This window comes from Brassica napus, unplaced genomic scaffold (assembly GCF_020379485.1).
Source record: "Brassica napus cultivar Da-Ae unplaced genomic scaffold, Da-Ae ScsIHWf_1842;HRSCAF=2478, whole genome shotgun sequence".
NCBI classification, from domain to species: Eukaryota; Viridiplantae; Streptophyta; class Magnoliopsida; order Brassicales; family Brassicaceae; genus Brassica; species Brassica napus.
Window position 1 is genome coordinate 234,247 of NW_026015259.1, and position 18,259 is coordinate 252,505.

The window sequence follows — 18,259 nt, forward strand, 5'->3', positions numbered from 1 at the left end:
GGATTGTTCTCAACTGGTGAAGATGGTTTCGGAACCAGAGGAATGGCCAGCTTTTGCAAATTATTTGGAAGATATCAAGATCCTGAGGGAGAGCTTCACCCGATCAGAGCTCATCTATGTACCACGGACGCACAATTCAAAGGCGGATAGTCTAGCACGCAGTGCTCGAAATCAATCGTCTTTCGTCGTTCACATGGATGCAGATCACCCAGTTTGGTTCACAGAGTCAGTATGAGTCTGTATTTTGATGACAAAAAAAAAAAAAATAATTTTTCTTTGCTTTCCACAGTTTTTAAATATAGTTCAAAATTTTATTTAAAAAGAAAAGATTGTAAAGTTATTTTTCGGATGGCCCCATTCTTCAAGAAGAGAAACATTTTCTATGTTTCCTACAAATTGATTCATTGGGTTCTCTCATCTCCTGCAGGTCCGTGTACTTGAATTGACACACTCACTCTTTTGGACCTTGCTTCATCAAATCATTTTTGTGGCTTTTTCATGTTTGTTCTTCTGCCAAAACTGCTGTATACTCTTCTTGTTTTACATCTAAGACCTTATCAACAACAGCTTCCTCTTCACCCTGTAGAGCTCGGACCAGATCATCAACGCTCCTGTCAGTTTCCCTTACACTTGAAGATGATGTCGTATGCTCCTCCTCAGATTCCTTAGCCGTATCAAAACCGGACAAAGCTTGCAAGGGTGGACTTGATGAAGAAGCTAAAGATGTTGTTGCTGCATCACCCAATCCTTTGGAAAGGCACACATATTTGAACACGAGCTGTTTATAACTATTTAACAAACTTTCAACATCTCCTATCCTCAAATCACCAGCGTTTGCAAATAAGTAAGGATATTCTTGGAAGATTTTGTTTGCCTCCGTATCCTTCAGAAGCCTTGCAGCACCCTTGTTTTCCAAATCAGATACGGATTCAACTTTCTTCACTGGTATTTCACTGTTGGCGTTGAGTATGTCACTGGTTCCAGAGAGACTATCAGACGATCTTGACTGGACGATAGTGTTTTCTCTCTTGGGATTCAGCATTTGAGTTTTATGAACGGAGGACTCGTCACGAGGGGGAGGTGGTGCAGTAGGGTGGCTGCTTAAACCAGAGATTCGTGCCCGTGCAGATTCCATGTTCTTCTCAAACTCAGCTTCATCCATTGAAAGTGATTTGGCATCGATATTTGAGATGAAAGACTCTGCAGAGAGAATGTTTGTGAAGAAGTAGGCAGCTTCACCAACAAGTTTAGATTCACGCCTATATCTTTGTATATACAACAGGTTTGAGTGAAGCTGTGGAGGATTAGCCTGTGAAAAGAGAGTACATGATGATCACTAGTACACACGTAGTTGCACAAACAAAACATGCATTACAATAAAAAATACCTTTATTGTAACATATATCAAGACAGGAAGAAACTCATCCGCTCCAGGCGTATTCTCATTGGAAGCAATGGAAGCGTTTAGGAGTAAGTTATTAATCACTTTGCAGCAGTTAAGGACACACACAAGCTTATCACGAGGAGCTTTGTACATGTTTATCTTCTGGAGCTCTTTCTGAGCTAGCTGCGGAAAGGAGAGAGAGTAAAATATTCACTCACAAGTTAAAAACACTAACAAGAAGGTGGAACACTGTATGGCGAGCTAGATCAACTTACCAGCCAGGATGTTTCGTTTTGAAAAGTTGGTTTTATATCCAAATACTCAGGAGAAATGAACTGTTGAACCAAGGACATCTTCTGAAAGAGTTTCTCATCAGATATAACATCCTCTGTATTTGAAGCGAAGACACGGGGAAACAGCTTTGTCATGACATACTTCTCTAAACCCTGCGCGTACATTTAAGAGGCAAATGATTAAGGCAAGAAGATGAGAGAAGAACATTGATGATACTCACATCTCCAGCGCTGTCAAGTTCATCCTCAGAACAACCGGACCAAAGTGGATGAGCCCTGAAAGCAGCTTCCATCTTGGAAAAGAAGTCTTGAACTGCAGCAGAATCCTTCTCTGGGTCTGGCTCATTGTTCAAGAATGAAACAATGAAACTGCAACACATACACATTGTCTTATGAAGCCAGAGAAAAAGAAGTAATGTAAACCCACAAAACACATACCCTCCTCAACTTAAGTATTATTATCCTAACAGTGAATAAGATCTAAGCTTTAGATATTCAGTAAAAATCTAGCTCACATGTATTCTATAGAAAACAGAAGTTAAACAAACACACACATGACAATCCTCATCTGCAGCGAAATAGAAAGAGAAGAACCTTTTGATGGATTTAACGAGATCGCCGGCGGAGGGTTTACGCATCCGCTCCAGGAAATCATGAATCGAAACGTCCGTGTTGTTCTCCATCGTCGATCACCAGATTCGCCGTCAATCACAACTCCGACGATTTGACCAAGAGCCTATGTACAACAGAGATCAAAGAGAAAGTTGAGTTCTTCTTCCTCGCTGACTACTACAACCAAAACGACTGTCGTTTTACTAAGTTGGTGGTGGATGTGGTTCTGTGTTAACCGGTTATTATGTATCTTGGTTTAGTCTAACGTACCAATCACGTACATTACAACTTGCAACATTCATCAATTTTTACCCAACTCATCAAATGATCAACCAACAAACGAATACACACCGACTCACCAACCCTAAAAGCAGACGAACATCACAAGCGATACATATATATCTTGACCATAAGTCTTAAACAGGGGCTGAACCATTTTGTATGTTAATGTCTTACAAGTAACGATCCCCAAAATCAATTACGAGGAAAAAAAAGACCAAACTCTCAACCCAAAACGCTTCTCAAATCATTAAACATTTACCACAATTGTTCAAAAGAACCCACGAAAGGGAGTGAGTAGGTACTGAGTGAAGAAGCATCATTAGATAGTGCAAATACATAAGATCTGAAGAATTCTCTCTCGTTCGGATACTTCTCACTACAAAGCCACAAACGCCATCTCAAAAAAATTCTCAGACAAGGTCTTTTAGATAAGATCAGCTACATTCATTGGCATCTCGTCAATCTGGGTACTGTAGTACTGCTCAATGTCTCGGAGGATCTTTATGTCGTCGCTTTTAACAAAATTGATCGCAACACCCTACAATATAATAGCCGTAAAGTTTGTTGATATCCATTTTCTACTCTTATAAATAGCCAAGAAACAATTAAGAAATTAAATTATAACCAATCAGTTACCTTACGCCCGAATCGACCAGATCGTCCAATACGGTGGATGTAGAGCTCACGGTTGTTGGGGAGATCATAATTTATGACAAGAGAAACCTGTTCAAGAAAGTTCCTCATGTCAATTTAAACTCTACTACAATCTCACGACACATAATCAGAGAACAGAGGAGACTTTAACACTTTTCATGCCCAAGTATCTACAAGATATAGAGCGAATAAGTAATGACTTACTTGCTGCACATCAATCCCACGTGCCCATACATCTGTCGTGATCAGAACACGACTGTCGCCTGACCGAAACTGGTTCATGATCTCGTCTCTCTCCTTCTGAGGCATGTCACCATGCATCGATGAGACTGTGAAGTTGTTAGTCCTCATTTTCTCACTTAGCCAATCCACCTATGACAAAAGAGGAGATAGTTAAGTGAGGCATTGAAAAGAAACCGTAGAAACCTAGTTACTAAACTAACTGGAAACAAAGTTTAGAAAGCATCAAGATTGGTATATAGCATCACTTAATAAGTTAACAGGCCAATGCAGTCTACTAAAAGCAATGGAGGTGGTGACTCCTTCCTTTTAAAGAGTAAACGAGTAGAATTTTTCGAGGACGTTACATGATTCCAAATCAAGTTAAGATCGCATAGCTAGGAGCTTAGTGTAACTATAAAAACATGAGATACCTGATCACCTAAAACATTTCAGACATAGTAAGATGAGCACAAGGATTACCTTTCTTTTTGTGTTGCAGAAGATAACAGCTTGAGTGATAGTAAGTGTGTCATAAAGATCACAAAGTGTATCAAATTTCCACTCCTCTTTCTCAACAGCAACGAAAAATTGTTTAATGCCCTAATAAGGTTTTACAGGAAAGTTAGCAAGTGAAGCAATATGGGTGTGCCCCCACGCATACAGATCCAGAATAGGAAACGTACCTCAAGAGTCAACTCATCACGCTTCACAAGGATCTTCACTGGTTCAGTCATAAACTTGGAGGTCATCTCCAAAATCTCGTGAGGAAGAGTTGCAGAAACCAAGCAAACCTATAAAACATAAGGTATTAGGTTAGTAACTGAGCTAAGCTTGCCCAACTACAGTTAATAGCTACCCAAAAAATACACATGGATCATTCAAGCAACTCGACATTGTCCTTTACAAAGTAAAAGTCTATCAAACCCAAGAGTCCAAGCAGCTAATCAAGAAAGTAAGAAAGCAAACCCAATAAACAATAATTAGGAACCAAATAGTGTTTGAGCAGCGAAATTTTACCTGAAGATCAGGTGGAAGATATCTATAAACATCATAGATTTGGTCCTTGAACCCTCTGCTAAGCATCTCATCAGACTCATCAAGAATCAGAAGCTTAATAGCTCTGGTACGCAGACTCCTCCTCTTAATCATATCACAAACACGACCAGGTGTCCCAGACACAACATGGACACCATTCTCCAGCTTCCTAATATCCTCTCCAACGCTCTTCCCACCAATGCACGCATGCGCCTGAATATTCGCGTGCAATCCAATAGCTTGAATAGTCTTCTCCGTCTGTGAAGCCAGCTCCCTCGTTGGCGACAGTATCAACGCCTGAACTCTACAATCAAAAACCATAACGAAAATCAAACATTAAAAACAATAAAGTTCAAAAATTGAAATTAGGGGTTTTTTCAAACCATAACGAAATCAAACATAAGAACAGTCAAAGTTCAAAAATTGAAATTAGGGTTTTTATTCAAACCATACTCTCTAGACGAAGTGTCAACGATTTGGCAGACGGAGAGGGCAATCATGGAGGTCTTTCCGGTACCGGACTGGGCCTGAGCGATCACATCGCAGCCTTGGAGAATCGGCATGACCGCTCTCTGCTGAATCGCGGAGGGCTTCTCGAAACCGTACTCGTAGACGCCGCGGAGAACGTCCTCCTTGATCCCCATATCGTTGAAATTCGTGATGGGCTCGATCCCTTCCGTCGTCTCGAAGACCAGTTTGTCGTCGTCCATTGGTCCGCCGCCTCTTCTTCCACCTCCACGGCCAGGATTCGCTTCCGCCATTGCTTTCTAGGGTTTCGATCGTTTGGTTTCCTCTCTGGAAATGAGCTGTTCGTGAGATAGGCGCGGCTCGAAGTAGATATGTGATTGTAAAATATTCGACGACTTATTTGGGCTTTTGTATCAAAATAGAAATACCGACTCTATACATGGGCCTGTGGCCCATATTAATTAGAAAAGGGAAAAGTTCCATAGTAATACACCAATTTAATTTTAAATTATCAATTTAATACACTAATTTTCTTTCTTTCTAACAATATTATGAATAAAAAATGAATATTAATGGAATCCTACTTTAAAAATTAGTATATTTTTTTATGGAAATAAAATTTGATGCACTAAATTAGAAATAAAAAAAAAGTTGCTATGTTAAATTGGAAATTCAAATAAAAGCAAAAATGTATTTGATTGGATCATCAAATGTCTAAGCAAAACATTTACAAAAAAAATTGATGTTCTTTGTGTAATATTGCATCATTTTTAATGCAAATGCAGGTAAGTCCGTCGGTGTGATACGATGCAACGACGACGATCGAGTTAAGAAATACGGTGAAGGAGGAAGCCGGACTATGTTTCCTTTTGGTTTCTAAGGCAGTTTTTTGTTACATTCATATTCATGCCATAATAAACAAAAAGGGCAGGATTATCGGGAGGGTTTAATGGGGTTTTAGTGGGTTTTTAAGGGGGGGGAGAGGTCCACAGGGAGGGAAAACCGGTGCCAGAAAATCCATAATAAAAATCTCTGTTAATTGGGTTTTTCAACTGTTTGCAGGCTCCACTAACACGTGGCGACCCGTGATTGGTTAGTTTTTAATTTTTTTTTTATTCAGACAAAAAAATTAAAATAAAAGTTAAAAACCCATTTAGAGTTTCAGGGTTAATCGTGGTCTAAGAAGTCACTATTAAAATTTAATCATAGTTTTTCATTTCATTCCTTCAATCTAAGCAATATATACAAACAAATTAGTTAGGTTATGTATGATGAAAAGCTAGTTCGCAGTCCACCATATCTTGTCTCCCTCATCACACACACCTAAATCACACAAAAAGAAGAAGAAATTTGCTTAATTTTATGTTTACGTAACAATCGAAGAGTGTTTTCATTCATGAGGGAACATCTTAATGTAAACAAAACTTCAAAAGCTAGATCTGTATTTCTTTGCGGTATGATGGTAATAAAAACTTCAAAGCTAGATATTTGAGCATACGAACAAAACACACTGACAAGAAGTCTCATATACTGATATACATGTACTCTTAAGAAGATGGACGCATGCTGCATGCAATTAAAGGGATAACTAGATCTGTATTTCTTAATCTATATCCATTTTTTTCTTGAATTAAGAAAACTGTAACGTATCTGTGTTACAAAAAAGAAAAAAAAACTTAACGTTATAGAATATCGTTTCATTAGGTGTATATATGTAAAACATAATTACGTGTATGGTTGATATCATACGTTGTATTCGGAAGAATAAACTAATGTAGGGTTTTCAACTTCTAGTATGTACCTTTTGTGGCTGTAATAATTCTATTATTTTTTGTCAAAATAATTATATTATCTGTTCCAATCATTTGGAATATTAGTGGTGCTGTTGAAGGAGACCCCAATACTGTTTTCCATTTACAAAATAAGGAAAATAGCACATGTGTGCATCAAGTTCTAGAAAAAAACTTATTAATCAATTGAAGGCGTCCTTTCTCAAAAAAAAAACTTATTAATCAAACCTTAACGTTTTCTGTTAATAGCTGAAAATGTAACTTTCGCGTACATGGATGGTATCATACTATCAATCATGAATGTTTTAATCTAAATATTAGCCTAACTGTATAATTTACAGTGAAATGTAATATTTTAATTTTTACCATCATCTCTTTGGTCTTTAGTCCCATTTTAAGTTGGATTTTAGTTTGAGACAAGTGATAATAGGTTTTAAAAAACTTACGGTAAATCTAAGTTAGAAAATTAAAAATAAACATGAGATAACTATAATTGTGATTATGAACAAAACAAAAAATGTAGAGTTGTTATTTATTATTGAAACTAGCTAAAGAGATCTCTTTTCTTTATCAGAATTTATCTTCAGCTCGAAAATTTTGTGTGTTTTACATTTGAATCCTTCACTAATACACATTTGACCTACCCTCCTCCTACCCATTAACCTCCACCTAACTAAGAGCACATTCACATTTTAAACACTATCTTTCTTTCAGTTTCAGCCACATCCTCAAAATTTTAATAATTACAAACAAATTCTTAAATCTTAAAGTTTTCTCCACGTGACGAGAAAGAACTGTGTTTCTCCACGTGGTGCTTATTCTGTGATCTAACTAGGGTTCTTGTTCTTTTTTCGTTAAAGACGTTAGTAAAATAACCGACCAAAAGCTATATAGCACATTAACATCAAGAAATTAATATAGCTACAATGATAATCTTACATAATTTTCGAAAAAATATTTGCATACATAAACTTAATCGGATCAGTGAGTGAAGTTGTTTAACAAGAAAAAAATATCATTTTTTCAAAAAAAAAAAGGACAAATTATATAAAACTATTAATTTCTAACAAGAAAATAATAACCTTTTCACTTTTTTTCATTTTTTAGCTTAAGTTTAATATTATTATAAGAAATAATTAAAAGTTGGTTGCAGACGTATATATAAAGAGAAGCACTCCAAAGCCTTAAAGACAGACAAATCAAGTTTCTTTCACAAAAGCAACTCGACTATCAAACAGGAAATCCATGGCTCCTTCTGCGCAATCTCTTCCTACAAGGTAAAATATATCATTGCAAAAAAGTTGTATGCATTAAGAAAAGATTATAATAATCACGCATTTACGTATTTAAGTCTGATAATATGATATATGATTGATGATGATTATTATTTCTTTTAACAGTGTTTCGGATGAGAAATACGCGAATGTGAAGTGGGAAGAATTAGGATTCGGGTTTTGTCGTACCGACAACATGTATGTTGCCAAGTGCAAACATGGAGAGAGTTTCCAAGAGGGGAAGATCGTTCCCTATGCTGATATCCAAATCAGCCCTTGCTCTGCAGTTCTTAACTATGGCCAGGTTTGTTACTAATCAGTAGAGATCAATTAATTAAGAAAACCAGAACATGCATCCATCATCACAAATAGAGTTAATATTTTTTAGCATTGCATGCATATTTTAGCTATTAATTAGACTTGTAAATTTGACAACATCGTAATATTTATAGTATATGATATCAAACAAAATTGTTTGAATTAATGTGTTGTCCCATATGATGATATTGCTATCAATTTATTGTGACCTACGTACAATTGTACACTTTTGTAGATATAGATGGCACAATAAACTCTCAAGTAAGTGTTTAATTAATTAGATAACTACTATAAACATGTTTAAATTAAAATACATTAATATATATATATATATATATATGTATAACAAAATGAATAGACTGCCCTATAAATTTTACAAGTGAATTTTCTTTTAATATATGAAAAGATGATGGCGGATTGAGTTATGTGCAAGCAAAATATCTGAATTATATGTGGTTTGGGCATGAATAGGGCTTATATGAAGGGCTTAAGGCGTACAGGACAGAAGATGGCCGGATTGTTCTATTCCGACCAGACCAAAACGCTCTCCGCCTTCAATCGGGAGCCAACAGACTTTGTATGCCTTATCCCACGGTCGATCAATTCGTCTCCGCCGTCAAACAAGTTGTTCTTGCCAACAAGAAATGGGTATGTACAAAGCTGTGCTCAAACTTCTATACCATATATACATGATAATAAATCTTATGAAAATGAATATATTTTTGAAATATATAATGACTTCTTATAATTTTGTATATATAGATTCCTCCTCCGGGGAGAGGAACATTGTATATCAGACCAATCTTGTTTGGTAGTGGTCCTATACTTGGCTCACTTCCTGTTCCCGAGTACACCTTCACAGTGTTTGCATGTCCCGTTGGACGTTATCACAAGGTGAGTGTGTCCTTCTCATTCTCAACATCATCTTTATTATTTTAAACTATAATGTTTTAATGATTTTGGTGAAATTTTGTTTCTTGGTATAGGATAACGCGGGGTTGAATCTGAAAATTGAAGATAAGTTTCGTCGTGCTTTTCCAAGTGGAACCGGTGGTGTGAAGAGTATCACAAACTATTCTCCTGTAAGTTTGAAAGAAATAATCAATTACATAGAGGTCCCTTAGATTATGTACCAAAATTTATAAACATTATTTTTTTTTTTAAATGCATAGTTATATGTTTAACTTTTCTTTTCAAATTACAGATCTTAAATTCAAAGTATAATCAAAAGTCTACAAATTTAGGTTCTAATTTATACATTTGTTTAAAAATATTAAGATTTTATAAAAGATCAAACCATGTTTGACCCCTCCAATTCACATGCTATAAACGGTCCTGTACTGCCCATAATATTAACATAAGCTGTGTTTTATATTTTCTGAACGATTAGTTAATTAAGAATGTAATAAATTTTCTTTGTTGAAGGTTTGGATAACATTAGCAGAGGCGAAAGCGAAAGGTTTCTCTGATGTTTTGTTTTTGGATGCTGCAACTGGCAAAAACGTCGAAGAGCTTTTCGCTTCTAACGTTTTCATAGTCAAGGTAATTAGGAAAAAATAGTCACATAGACGTTTTATCAAGATGTTTAAGAGTACATTATGATCGATATGTATTATTGTATTGTAGGGAAATGTTGTGTCGACTCCAGAGATTTCAGGAACCATATTGCCCGGAGTCACACGTAAAAGTGTCATCGAATTAACTCGTGATTTCGGCTACAAGGTTTGAATATTAATTTCAACATCATATTTGATACAAGTTTGTAAACAATATTCACTAAATCTGATCATTTGCTTTGATACTCATCTTTTTAATAGGTTGAGGAACGTGTTGTTCCCGTTGAGGATCTTCTCGATGCCGAAGAAGTTTTCTGCACTGGAACTGCTGCAATTGTGACAACTATTGCGTCCGTAACCTTCAAGGAGAAAAAGTAATTGTTATCAACAAATATATACAATACTATACCAAGAATCGTTTTTGTGTTTTGTTTTATTTTCATATATGTTGACTAAAGAATTGGGTGTATATATATATTCAACACGTACAGGACTGAATTCAAAACAGGTGATAAGACATTGGCTGCGAAGCTCTTTGCGACGTTAACGGATATCCATATGGGCCGCGTCGAGGATAAGAAGGGGTGGATAGTGGAGCTGACTGATGCCACCAAACCAGGGTTGAAACTTTGAACTTTATTTGAAGCTGTAACTTGACAAATTATATAAGAAACATCAGAAGATGTCTCTCGATCTTTGTGTTTATCATATTATGTCATGTTGTGATGTATCTTAAAGGGTTGGTATGAAATATTATAAATAAAAATCTCATGGCTTTTTCATTTTTTAGTTTTACTAGTCTCCCTTTCAAACTTACTATTTGTTTAGACCAAAAAAAAATTTATTACACCAAAAAAAAAACTTACTATTTGTTTACGTGTTTGTGCATAAATAATATGGTTGTATCAATTTTGATTAAGGTAATGGGTTTTCTATTTAAAATATAGAAACGAGAATATTTGTTTTCCAAAATACGATGAATAAATAATTAAAAAAAATACGATGAATAATGCATGCACCATTCACCAACACGTTACATATACACATTATTATTTTATTTTTTTAGTGCTTTAATTATTCATGGACATTCGATTTCTTTTTCATGTATGTACACCGTTTACGATCCACCAATCCTTTTGTTATAATTTTTATTTTATTTGCAGATTAATATTTTGCTTTATCAAAAGAAAAAAAGAAGGATAACGAATACAGCGTCAATGAGGAAAATAACGAACATTTTGTTTGGTGAACACCGAAACGAAGTAGTACCTAAATCAAGTAAAATGGTAAACGTTATTACCACAAAAATGAACGGAAATAAATAAAAATCTGACAGCTGTGGGATTTGAACCCACGCCCTTTCGGACCAGAGCCTAAATCTGGCGCCTTAGACCACTCGGCCAAACTGTCTTCATATTCGGTAATGGTTTATATATGCTTCATATATCGTCGCTAACTTCGGAATTTAATTTTAAAATTCTGGCTTAACATGAAATAATTAGTAGTATCGATTATCTTATGGAAAAAAACAATGAGTCGGTAATATAAAACTCCTGCATGAATTTTATAAACAGACCTTTCTCCTAATGAAATAAGTTTTAAAACTATTTACAAATTTTGATACTTTTTGTTAGACACCCTGTTCAAAAACGCGGCCACCTTGTTCGGAGATTGACCGCGGCAAATATGTCCAAATTGGTATAGTTAGGTGTTGATCCGCATAAGACCGCCTAATTTTCACATTGACAGCCTAATTTCCGTCTAGACCGCCTAAGTTTTTTTTTCGTTCGTGTAAAATTAAAACACGGTTGATTATTTTTTACTCATTTTTGACAGATTTTGTGTAATTATTCACAATTAGCTATCGAAACCAAAACAAACACCCGGTTCCGTTGCTACTGCAGGCTTTACACAATCGATCGGATCAACATAATTACTTCATTTAGGAATTTTTTTGTACCAAACACACCATAATCTAAATGTTCGACGAATCAAAAAGAGGCTATTTAAAATTATATATAAAAAAATTATATAATTATGTCTAAAAACATGTGTCATCATGTTTAAAACTAGCTAATTATAGTATAAATATATTAATTATATTTAAAACTAAACTCCGCGTAATCTCCGAATACTCTCCGATTTTTTGGTAACTCGCTAGGTCCAGAATTACCGTCCGACTAGCGCTTAGCATAGTTTCGAACAGGAGTTGGACATCAGCCACGAAGCCACCCTTCTTTAGGTTTGTCCAATCTATGGGCCATGAAACTTCAATAATCTCATCACTATCACTCAAAACGTTTTTTGCTTCACCATTGTTGTTCCAAGAAGCCCTGTTTTCAAGTATACAAACCAAGAATTGCCCATAACGAATCCTGGAATGAGGTTGGGCCAGAGACCCATTGGTTTATGCAGGTGGGTTTATGACGATGAGATCACTGTGCAAACCAGATGATCAGTACTGATTGTGCCATGTTTACATGTTTGGACTAGGATATGAATAGGATAGGATAATGAGATAAGAAGTTGCTTCTGTCGATGTTTAGCTGTACATAAAAACATATAAACAATCTTAATAATGATGACATCCACCTTCTGAAAAAAAATTGCCAGCTAATTCCTAACGCTACCTCAGAAAAAAAAAACATTTTCCAGAAGAAAAGAAAAATTGCGAGTGGAAGACAACTCATGAATTGGTAAAACGACAAAGCAATAAACGTCAAACGACACCAAGCTGGCTTTGCTGTCTCAGCTCTTTCCTTAGCTTCTGTGAAAACAGCCTGCAAGCATCCAAACTCAGATCCACCGCCGCAGCTAACGCCACGTGAGCTGCTGCATCCTCCGTGCATGTCACGTGCGTTACACCCACTTCCACCTCCGGTTTGCTCTGTTTCCCCACTCCTTCCACCGAAGCCGACATCACGAACCCTCTGCTCTGCGCCGGATGCTGCGGCAGTAGATATCCAAAATCCGACCCGGACCCTGATCCTGGTCTCGACCCGGAGCTGGAACCGGATCCGAGATCCAAACTTCCCTGAGGACTCGTTGTCGGCGTCGATCCCACCGTGGTTGTCCCGCCGGTAACGTCAATAACAAAACTCCCGCCATTTTTCAAACTTATAGACGACGACGCGGAGACCTCGGTGGCGATTCCGTCTTGGAAGAGCTCAAAACGGTAACCGAGTGAATCAGAGTAACCAGCTTCACGCCAGGCCTCTAGTCGTCCCCATGGCTTCCACGTGCAACCGTCGGGTCTGAGAATAAGCCACGCGCCGGGACTTGAACGCGTGACACGGTTCGAACCTGGTGATGGAACGAAAGGTGTGACCATGGAAGCCATCGCTACGGGTGACCCGGAGAGATCATGGACCGTTACCGACCAACCTTTTCTCTCTTTCGACGGTTGTTCCTTCTCAGATTTCATCGACGATATGCAACTACTCCTCGTTTCAGACATCATTGACGAACTGTGTAGTTTAATAACAAAAATCAATTTATGATAATAAAAATATTTCTTGCTATCAAAGTAAAGAATATATCTGAAAAAGGAAATGTTTCTATTTATAACTAACCTGTGAAGAAGATTCCGATCGCCGGAACTAGAGTTTCTAGCGCCGAACTTGCAAGTGAAGACAGCTTGTTTAGTGTTTCCTTGTACTTGGAAAACCTGAGGGCTACACTCTGGCTCACCGTCGAACTGAAATACGAATCTCGGGTCGGGTTCAACCCGTACGCTAACGTGGAGCTCCGGATCCGATCCAGGTTTATTCCTCCTTTTCCCGCTCAAAGCGACCCATCCGTTGTGTGCCAAACACGTCTTCGTCTCCGCAGCTTTCAAATCCAGCGAAACCTCGAACCGTCCGAGCAGCTTCTCACTCGCGGAAGCGAGTCCACACGACGCGCCGGTAACGTCGTTCCCGCGTGAGTATGTCTCGACGGAGAGGACGCTTAACTTAGGCTTCTTCAAGGAGGCCTCGATCTGAGCTTTGCTTAGACTGAAGCAAGCTGCGACGGTTGAGCAACGAGTCTCGGATTCAGATTCGGTTCGGAAGATAACCGGAACAGTAACGATCTGGCGAGGGAAGCTCTTGAATTTGATTTTGCAGTAGCAGTTAGGAGCTGATGCGGAGGAAGTATTGATTCCGGAAACAGACGGTTCAGATGAAGTAGACGACGACGGCGCGGGGAATCTAACGGCTAAGTTCCCGACTATGATCCGTACGAAAGAGCACGGATCCATTTGAATTCGAGATTGGCGAGAGAGCTAAAGCAAACACGATTAAGGTTTGAGAGAAAGAGATGCTGAGTGAAGAAAGAAAAGAGAAGAAGGTATAAAAATTGAAAGAGTTGAGAAATAGAAACAGCCTGGAAAATAGCTGGGGATTGTATATTGAAATAGTAATTAAATAAAATATATTATATTTGGTTGAACGAAAATAAAAAGATTCTGTGGGGTCAATGTGAAACAATGAGCTTTTTACCTTCTTCACCTATCAGATTCCAGAGAGGCAGAGTTAATTTTTCTCTTCATTCCTTCTTGTTTCAAATCTTTTTATTTTATTTGTTTCCATATTTTCTCAAGTCTTGTTTTTGAACTGAAAAATTGTTTAGGTAGCTGTATGATTCATGCAATCGTAATAAATTGCTTTGCTGGGATATGTATACCATTACTAAACAGTGGAAACAAATATTTCTGTTGATTTCGATATGATTTTGAACTCATATGCAAAAATTATTAATAACATGAACAAAAAATAATAACAATAATAATAGGGGAACACCGTGGACGCATGCAAGAGGTTAATCGCCGTCATTGGCTACCCAGGTGGGGACTGAAATAAGCTACAGTGCATCCATCGGTTACGCAATCTTTTATCTGTCCCTCTGTTCACCACTTCGAGATGAGAGATGAGCTGGCCCCAAAGTGGAGCTCGTCGGTATTTAGTTGGCATCATCATCTTCAGTGGCCTACTAATAATATGGATTCAATCAATCTAAAATTATTTCTTTTCATTAAAAGTCAAGATAATTATAACAATATTAAAAATGCTTTTCATTAACTTCTGTCATTTCCTTCGCTAACTTCTGTCGTTTTGTTCCCACACGTATGGTTTCATCATATCAAATCGACATTGTTATTTTCATTCATGAGTTTTTCAATTAACTAAGTTACGAATTAGTAGAAAATCATGAGAAGCTTGACAGATAAAAAGGTTAAAATAGAAATTAAATGAGCAAGAAGAGCAATCTGTACTACAGAGAGGAACTTGAGGAGACTTGGAAAGGTTGAGGTCTCCGGCGCATTCTCGACTACTCACCCTGTTGGCTTGGCAAGCGTCTATCTACTACATATGGGCGGAGCGAAATGGACGGCAACACAGAAACAGATTCAGGCCCCCACCAGCCATTGTCAAGGAAATTGATACAATCATCAAGTTAAGGATTGCAGCCATTCGGATAAGTAACCCTCAACTCTCCTCTACTCTCTTTCAAGCATGGCACAGTTGATTTCTCATTGTGTATGCTGCTTATGCTTATGCTTCTGGCCTCTGACTCTTCCAAAATCATCAGTCTTCTCTTCTACTCGCTAACTATTAGCTTGGGCAAGTTAAATATTTAGTGGGTCTTTTTTTGTGCTGCTTGCAGTTTCAGGTTCTGTTCTTTGTAAGGCATTTGCCACTAAGCTTGGCTTTGTAAACTTTTTATTCTCATGCATTTTAATAGAAAATATTTTAGCAAAAAAAAAAAAAAAAAAACTTGAGGAGACTGTCGAGCGGCAGCTGTATGGCAACCCACACAGAGCACTAATAACATAAATAAGCGATTTTTAAAAATATGCCCTCATTTGTTATAAAAAAAAGTTTAGCATTATCATTATCAGATAGAAAAAACAAACAAACTGAATAATAATTTTATAACATATTTTCTTCTCCTTGTCCTTTACATAAACTCATTGACTAGAGTTTTAAAATATTTTTTATAAATTTTTCAGTAGATAAAATAACTAAATCAATAATTAGTTTTGCGAAAAAGCTGAGCAAAGATAATATTTTAAAATTTTCGGTTTTGAATTTGAAAAAGTCCTTTTAAAAACCAACAAAATATTTGAAAATTATTAAATAATAACTTAATTAAAAGAAGAGGCTTAAGTATAAGATTTGTAAGAGAATGTGAACAACTTGTGTTTTCTACCAACACCATCTCTATGGTCTCTTCATCATCACCATATTATTGTTTCCACAACTTGATTATTTTCACCTGTAATTTCCACATATATACTTGAAAGGCTTCAAATCCCCAACAAAATCAATACAACCATTTTAAACTTATAAGAAAAAATTGTATAAAAAGGTAAGAGCTTATACTTGGGATGAAATGTATGACGATATTGGTAGGTGAAAGTTTATCTTAAAGAAACAATGTTAAATGAATTAATGCATTTGGTCTTAGGATAGGAATTTGTATATGCGACTTTAAATTAATAAAAAATAGCACAAACTGTTCTAATCTGTATTAATTTCGTATAAATAAATAAAATAAAATATCTTTCACTATTTAAAAGAACTAAATTATTTAATATTTATACAAAAAATAAAATTGTTAACTTATGCTAAACTTTTATATCTACAACAATATATTAGCTATTTATTTATTTTGAAAATCACAACAATATATTATCTAAAAAGTATTATGTACAAAATATAATATTCCTTCCGTTTCATTAAGTTAGATGTTTTATAAAAAAATTTGTTTCACAAAGATATAGTTTTTATATTTTCAATGAAAAAGTTGTGACATTCAAGAAAATTAATTGACTTTGTAGAATTACTATTGGTTAAAAATTATTAAAAATTGAAAACTAGAGAAAATGATACATTTATTATAGTGATTTAATGTGTTTTCTTAATATGTGTGAAAAGACAAAAAACCTATATTTATGAAACGGAGGGAGTAGTATATAAATAACCTTTAATTTATGTGTTATTTAGAAAATATGATATTTGAAAACTTTGAAATTTTAATAATTCATTAAAGATACTAATGAGAAATTCATTTTAACTATAAATTTAACACTTATTTTAATTAAATATATTGAGAAAATCTTACCAAAAATTTCATCTTTTTAATAAAATAATGAATTATTTTAGTTACAAAAAATCAAAATTCATATAATATTTCAAGCTCAAAAATTGTTGTGTAGTTTTCCAAATTTTTCATGACCAAATATACAATTTTAAAAATAAATAATGCAATCTTTCAATGATAATACTCCAAACTTACAAAGATAAAATCATAGATGTTAAAAGGTATTGTATGGAAATTGTAGAAATTAAAAAAAAAATAGTTTGAAAGAGTTTGTACCAATTCTTTTATAATGACTATAAAATAAAAATTATGCTGATCAAAGTCTAGTTTTAATTGTAGAACACAAAATTTAGAGACGAATCTTTAACATATACTTGCAACACTTGGAACAACTTATGTTTTTGACCAACACCATCTCGATGGTCTCTCCAACGTCACCATATTATTGTTTCCACAAGTTGATTATTTTCACCTGCATTTTCCAAGTATACTTGAAAGGCTTCAAATCCCCAACAAAATCAATACAAAGGTAAAAGTTTATACTTGGGATGAAATGTATGACGAGATTGGTAGGTGAAAGTTTATATAGAAGAAACAATGTTAAACGAATTAATGACTCATTTATTTTGCTTCTCTTTTAATAATAAAATTGCACAATGTTAAATGAATTAATGCATTTGATCATAGTTTAGAAGTATGTATATATGACTTTAAATTGATAAAATTTTAGCATAAATTGTTCTAATTTTGTATTCAAATACAGGTTTGAGTCAAAACTTTCCTATACTAATTCTTTGAATACTAATTTGTAAATATATAACAGGAAGAAATGCCATATATATCGTTATACATTCAATGATTTGAAATATTGGACAAATATTGTTGATCTGCATTGAAGGATTGCGATCTAGTGAATCAATACATTTTTATCTTAGGTAGATCTTTGCACTGCGTGGTCACCAAGCATATAGTTGTAAAATGACATATTTGAATACTTTATGAGATTCACATTCACATTCATGGAGTCTGAAACGCGTATATACATATTTGGGAACTAAACTTATAATTTATTAGAAATATAGCAACTTTTAATAAATAAAGATTCTATTATAATAATAAAATATTTCAATAGATGATCTCATTTATTGCAAACAATTTCACCTAGTAAAATGTTAGCATAATTTTAAAAAGTTGCTTAGTAAATTATTACAAATTGCAGTTTACAAAAAAAAGTTATTACAAATTCTGGATTTTATTCAGTAACTACGAAATGTGTTATCACTCC

At 35.3% G+C, this 18,259-nt stretch overlaps 4 protein-coding genes and 1 non-coding gene across 5 annotated transcripts; 1 reads left to right on the top strand and 4 right to left on the bottom strand.

Moving 5' to 3' along the window:
• Positions 1-297: 297 nt before the first annotated feature.
• LOC125599351 (vacuolar protein sorting-associated protein 9A-like) lies at positions 298-2,506 on the bottom strand. Its single transcript, XM_048772737.1, has 5 exons — positions 2,272-2,506; positions 1,899-2,046; positions 1,660-1,830; positions 1,388-1,567; positions 298-1,309 (listed from the first exon to the last, which is right to left on the bottom strand). Exons 1-5 carry the CDS (start codon positions 2,358-2,360, stop codon positions 497-499), a joined length of 1,401 nt encoding a protein of 466 aa, XP_048628694.1. The 5' UTR covers positions 2,361-2,506; the 3' UTR covers positions 298-496.
• A 193-nt stretch (positions 2,507-2,699) lies between these two features.
• LOC106411012 (eukaryotic initiation factor 4A-III homolog) lies at positions 2,700-5,324 on the bottom strand. The gene is made up of 7 exons (XM_048772738.1): positions 4,936-5,324; positions 4,465-4,786; positions 4,131-4,238; positions 3,928-4,047; positions 3,430-3,597; positions 3,208-3,294; positions 2,700-3,109 (listed from the first exon to the last, which is right to left on the bottom strand). The coding sequence occupies exons 1-7, from the start codon at positions 5,241-5,243 to the stop codon at positions 2,996-2,998; spliced, it is 1,227 nt and encodes a 408-aa protein (XP_048628695.1). The 5' UTR covers positions 5,244-5,324; the 3' UTR covers positions 2,700-2,995.
• A 2,553-nt stretch (positions 5,325-7,877) lies between these two features.
• On the top strand, positions 7,878-10,670 carry LOC125599356 (methionine aminotransferase BCAT4-like). The gene is made up of 9 exons (XM_048772741.1): positions 7,878-8,017; positions 8,141-8,318; positions 8,804-8,980; positions 9,095-9,226; positions 9,319-9,414; positions 9,758-9,874; positions 9,959-10,054; positions 10,150-10,262; positions 10,380-10,670. Exons 1-9 carry the CDS (start codon positions 7,986-7,988, stop codon positions 10,519-10,521), a joined length of 1,083 nt encoding a protein of 360 aa, XP_048628698.1. The 5' UTR covers positions 7,878-7,985; the 3' UTR covers positions 10,522-10,670.
• Positions 10,671-11,218: 548 nt separating this feature from the next.
• Positions 11,219-11,298, bottom strand: TRNAL-UAG. Its single transcript has one exon. It is a non-coding gene; the product is annotated as a tRNA-Leu (tRNA).
• A 1,104-nt stretch (positions 11,299-12,402) lies between these two features.
• LOC106411239 lies at positions 12,403-14,264 on the bottom strand. The gene is made up of 2 exons (XM_013851955.3): positions 13,461-14,264; positions 12,403-13,355 (listed from the first exon to the last, which is right to left on the bottom strand). The coding sequence occupies exons 1-2, from the start codon at positions 14,126-14,128 to the stop codon at positions 12,608-12,610; spliced, it is 1,416 nt and encodes a 471-aa protein (XP_013707409.2). The 5' UTR covers positions 14,129-14,264; the 3' UTR covers positions 12,403-12,607.
• Positions 14,265-18,259: the final 3,995 nt, after the last annotated feature.

Bases quoted from the DNA above. Each gene is read 5' to 3' on its own strand.
- LOC125599351 (XM_048772737.1), bottom strand. From the start codon at position 2,360: ATGGAGAACAACACGGACGTTTCGATTCATGATTTCCTGGAGCGGATG. The intron at 2,047-2,271 runs GTTCTTCTCTTT...TATGTGTTGCAG, and splicing joins CTCGTTAAATCCATCAAAAG to TTTCATTGTTTCATTCTTGA. The intron at 1,568-1,659 runs GTAAGTTGATCT...TCCTTTCCGCAG, and splicing joins AAAACGAAACATCCTGGCTG to CTAGCTCAGAAAGAGCTCCA.
- LOC106411012 (XM_048772738.1), bottom strand. From the start codon at position 5,243: ATGGCGGAAGCGAATCCTGGCCGTGGAGGTGGAAGAAGAGGCGGCGGA. The intron at 3,295-3,429 runs GTAAGTCATTAC...TTTCTTGAACAG, and splicing joins GTGGGATTGATGTGCAGCAA to GTTTCTCTTGTCATAAATTA. The intron at 3,110-3,207 runs GTAACTGATTGG...ATTATATTGTAG, and splicing joins CTGGTCGATTCGGGCGTAAG to GGTGTTGCGATCAATTTTGT.
- LOC125599356 (XM_048772741.1), top strand. From the start codon at position 7,986: ATGGCTCCTTCTGCGCAATCTCTTCCTACAAG. The intron at 8,981-9,094 runs GTATGTACAAAG...TTGTATATATAG, and splicing joins TTCTTGCCAACAAGAAATGG to ATTCCTCCTCCGGGGAGAGG. The intron at 9,227-9,318 runs GTGAGTGTGTCC...TTCTTGGTATAG, and splicing joins CCGTTGGACGTTATCACAAG to GATAACGCGGGGTTGAATCT.
- LOC106411239 (XM_013851955.3), bottom strand. From the start codon at position 14,128: ATGGATCCGTGCTCTTTCGTACGGATCATAGTCGGGAACTTAGCCGTT. The intron at 13,356-13,460 runs GTTAGTTATAAA...TAAACTACACAG, and splicing joins GATCGGAATCTTCTTCACAG to TTCGTCAATGATGTCTGAAA.